The sequence below is a fragment of the Vicia villosa genome, unplaced genomic scaffold (genome assembly GCF_029867415.1).
Source record: "Vicia villosa cultivar HV-30 ecotype Madison, WI unplaced genomic scaffold, Vvil1.0 ctg.003157F_1_1, whole genome shotgun sequence".
NCBI classification, from domain to species: Eukaryota; Viridiplantae; Streptophyta; class Magnoliopsida; order Fabales; family Fabaceae; genus Vicia; species Vicia villosa.
In genome coordinates, this window is record NW_026706127.1 from 144,165 (window position 1) to 148,796 (window position 4,632).

Below are 4,632 nucleotides of genomic sequence, written 5' to 3' on the forward strand. Positions count from 1 at the left end.
TTCATTGTTCTCAAATACTTTTACCGTCCATTTTTGTGTTAACATCATTTAGGTATATGCAATAATTTTGTGCACAAATACATTTACAAATGTACATACCTAATTAATTAACTCAAGAGAAAAAAGACAGTTACATAAGATCTTTTATTAATTCGTAAGTATATATAAATTTGTGTTTTCTCTTATTTAATATTCAATTTTTTACCCATTATTAATTATTCTGGATGTACATGAAGTGGTCATTGGCAACTAATAATTATTTATCGCAAGTAAAATAGCATAATTACGTTATGCTCGTTACACTATAATATTGATTCAAGGATGAAACAAAATGCTAGAGCGTAAGTTGTATTATTTGTAATACTAAAATGTTACATTTATTTTTGAATAATTTTTATTTATGTCTAATTTTTTTCAAAATGTAGAGCTATGGAGGAATAAAATCTTATGTGTCGTAGTATAAGAAAGAAAAAGCCAAAATTCATTTTCCTAACCGTAAGTGGTAGTACTCGTGACATTCTTTAAATTTTTACTAATGTATTACTTGTACTTTGTGTGTATTAACCACTATATAAAAATTATTTCTAGGCATGGAAACAACCAGACATATATACATGTGGATATTATATTATGAAATAAATATTGGGTATTCTATCTAGAGGGATTAGGGATTCATGGACTAAGATAATCACTTTATTCATATGCATGTAATTTATTTGTGTTAGTTAATAAGTTATTGTTGCTGTTGATAGCCAATAAAATGTTTATGTTGTTATTGTTGTTGGAGATTGAAAGTTAAATGTTGTTATGTTAATCTAATTTAAATTTTGTTCAAGTTATTGGTGTTTAACGACCTGACACCGTTCACACGAGAAGATACATACGACATTTGTTAACGTTGGGCCGGATGCTTCCAAAATTCTTATGATATACACTAATTTCTTTTGCATTGTTTCCTTGTAACCTAGATTAGTGTGATGTAAATGTATGTGTCATTTTGAATTTGTTGTTAACAATGTATTTTTGTAAAAAAGATGCTTTCGGTATATTGCCTTTTTGAAAACATGTGTGTATAAGTTCGTCACAATTTATATATATATATATATATATATATATATATATAAAGGCATATCTTATGAGAATGTGAGAATGAATTTGAACCGTCAGATTTTAAAATAAATGGTTGAGATTATGTGTCATTGTTTTTTTTCTCTCTCCTCCATAATTTATTTTAATTATGGAGGAGAGAGAAAAAAAGATTCACACATAATCTCTACCATTTATTTTAGAATCCAATGATTCAGATTCATTCTCATGTTCTCATATAAAAATGTCATTCTCATATGATACGTCCTATATATATATATATACACACATATATATTTCATACCTCTAATGGTATAAGACCAGCAAGGCTAAAGTTTGACCTCATCGGCAAAAGCCAATGAGGACCTTCTATTTCATAATTGTGTATCAATCTCCTATTGTGTTCGGTGATTACTAGTTATATACAAGGTTTCCTCCCTTCTAAGCCCTTTATGACCAACTTATTGGTCAATACGATACATGTTCCTTTGTCTAGCTGGATAATATATGGAAATTAATGCTCATGTATCTTTGCATGAGACATGTCATTTAGGACTTTTTAATCGGCTTTAAATGTCTTATTTGTATTTATAAAGGGAATTGATTATATACGTTGATCCCAGAGGTATATGTGGATCAGTTGACTACGCTGATGTCATATGATCATAGTATATACATGCTTGTCTACCGGGGTGGCATGTTATCTTGCCGAACCCCTTACTTAGGCGACCTTAACATCGACTACGACCTTAGACCTGTGACATGCGAGGTGGTAATATTTTGGGATATACACAGACCCTAAAGCATGAGGCTAAGAGGGGTGAGACAATTAAAGAGAAAATCACTCGGACAACTTGACTAATGTTCAAGACTGAACTCCAAATATTTATTTCCTTGTACATCACGCGAAATTATCATCTTGTTGGTCGCTGGTCTAAGTCCCTAGTCAATGTTAAGGTTGTCCAAGTATCGATTTTAACAAGACAGTATGCCACTCCGACAGACAAATATTTATGGACTGTGATCATATGCCATCGGCATAGTCAACCCAGTCCTTATATATCTCTAGAGTCAACATATCTAATTAATGTCCTTTATATTTGAAGGAAACACATTTAAACTCGATTAAATAGTCCTAAATGACCATACTCAGGCAAAGAGACATGAGCCTTATTTCCCATTTACTATCCTGCTTGATGAGGGAATATGACACGTTTCTTTATCTTGCACAACAAACCGTGATAAACCCCTTTTTCATTGTTGTAAAATCACTTATTTATAGTAGTCTGTATGAATAATTATCTTTATACAATTTTATAAATAAAGATAAAATTCATATTAAAAATTTTAAATTAAGATAATACACAACCCTCATAATAAAGAAAATAAAAATATATTTTACAATTTATTGCACACATGAGTGCGACACACAAATTTTTATATGTATTACATAAAACCATTACATAAAACTAAGATAATACACAACCCTCATACTAAAAAATATAATATATATATATATATATATATATATATATATATATATATATATATATATATATATATATATATATATATATATAACGTAAAACCGTTAATTAATTAAAACTTAAACATTAGTTTATTTTTCCACAATTCTTTCTGATCTCTCCATTTGATCCAGTGAGAGGTTTAATATCTCCCATCTTGATCATAGCAGCAACAAAATCAGATGAAAAGGATTTTGGATTAGTACTATAGCCACTCACTATAGAATCCGCGGACCCGCCATTGAAAAGTTGTTGGTCTGAATGGAGAAGACCTTTCTTTTGAACAAGATTCTTGAAGTAGTTGTTATCAAAAGAAATGGGGGTCTGAAGATCAAGGGGAGCCAAATTATTATCCCCTGATCCTGATGTACTTGGACAGTTTGATTGTCTCGTGCTAGCAAAAGAAGTATCTATGTTTGTCTCGTTGTAGATTCTTATCCTAAAGCTTGTGCACATTGCTTGTCCAATAGTGTGACCACCTGGTCAATTTATTAAGACCCCAAATTAATTATAAGTAAAAATATTTCATGTATTTCACTAAATCACAGCAGCTATACCTGATAATGCGACTAAGTCTTTGAGGGAAAGACCGTTATTCTTAAACATGTTTGCAAGTACTTTGAGGTCAGAAGTTGGTTTCGGAATGGAGATAGTTGCTGCAGATTGACTGGCTTTCGTTGCGTCTCTTCTTCCAAGTTTTACCTTCCATGTTGGGCCTCCAAGCTACCAAGTAAAATAAAGCCAACCCAAGAATACAAGTGTTTATGGTTAGAGTTGTATCTAGATTTTTGTAGGTTAAATCATAGGTATATGATTACACATACAATTGCAACGGAATCTGCAGCTGCAATGGCAAGAATATCAGCACATGATACAACTCCGGGACACACATTCTCTACATCGGTCTTTATTTTGTCAATTACTTCGAATCCACGAGCAGAGTTATTGTTCGGGGGCGCGTGTTGCTCTCCGGTAAATGTTGCTGTGTCATCGAGTAGAATTGATCCATCACAACCCTATAATGCCCCATATATTGAATGAAGTTTGAAATTTCCCAAAATCAATAGAAAAACGATATCACTTTAATTAATAATAATTTTTTAATGTAAGATATCAATAAAAAAAAGTGTGTAAAACATATAAGAGTAGAGAAAAACACACGAAATTTTGTTCATGCAGTTCAGTCAACATGAGAAAACTTACGTTGACAAAACAATCATGAAAGAATAAACGGAGGATGGAAGCACCAATTCGAACCTCCTTTGATATGGCAGATTGCATGGTGGATTTCACCGTAGGAAAGAGTTTGGGACAAGAACACGAATAAAAATCTGTAGAAAGTTTTGCATTGTCACTCCCTATTATTAGAACAAATAGAACTAAACCAATCATGGTTAATCTAGAGCCATTTAAAGCAGCCATTAACTATATCCTCTTCTAGTGTTTCTGTTTGTTCTTGAGGAGAGGGATGTGGTTTATCAAATTATAGAATTAGTGTCATATTTATAATGGTTCTTTGTAATTGCAAGGTTTGTCTGAGTCAATGTGTAACACGTAGAAAATAGACAAATCATTTATGCATGGGCCGGGAAAATTAATGTGGCTATATAATTATGAGAAAAGAAATGATGTACTGACAGTATAAAATAGTTTTACACTGTCAACTAATCACAACCATGTATCCAATTCCATCACACTTTTATCTTTAAAAAATTTTAATGACATGGTAAATTGTTTGTTTTCTATTGGATGACAGTGTAAAATTGTTTTACACTGTCAGTGCATATCCATTAAACCCTATAATTATTTGTGATCATTTTCAAAAAAAAAAAGTAGTGCTCTATTATAAATAAAAAATACTATTGATTTGGAATTATTTTGTTCTCATAACTTTATACATCTCTCGTAATGAATTTATGATTATGGTGGATTATAACAATATGATTATGGTGGATTATAACAATATGGTTAGTAGTTGTATGCTTTGAGTCGATCAACTCAAAGATAACGAAGTGCAAAT

The 4,632-nt window shown here is 31.3% G+C and overlaps 1 protein-coding gene across 1 annotated transcript; it reads right to left on the reverse strand.

The window, feature by feature from the left end:
* Positions 1 to 2,645: 2,645 nt before the first annotated feature.
* On the reverse strand, positions 2,646 to 4,074 carry LOC131640467 (peroxidase 4-like). Its single transcript, XM_058910858.1, has 4 exons — positions 3,816 to 4,074; positions 3,437 to 3,628; positions 3,170 to 3,335; positions 2,646 to 3,091 (listed from the first exon to the last, which is right to left on the reverse strand). The coding sequence occupies exons 1-4, from the start codon at positions 4,032 to 4,034 to the stop codon at positions 2,700 to 2,702; spliced, it is 969 nt and encodes a 322-aa protein (XP_058766841.1). The 5' UTR covers positions 4,035 to 4,074; the 3' UTR covers positions 2,646 to 2,699.
* Between the last annotated feature and the right edge of the window lie 558 nt (positions 4,075 to 4,632).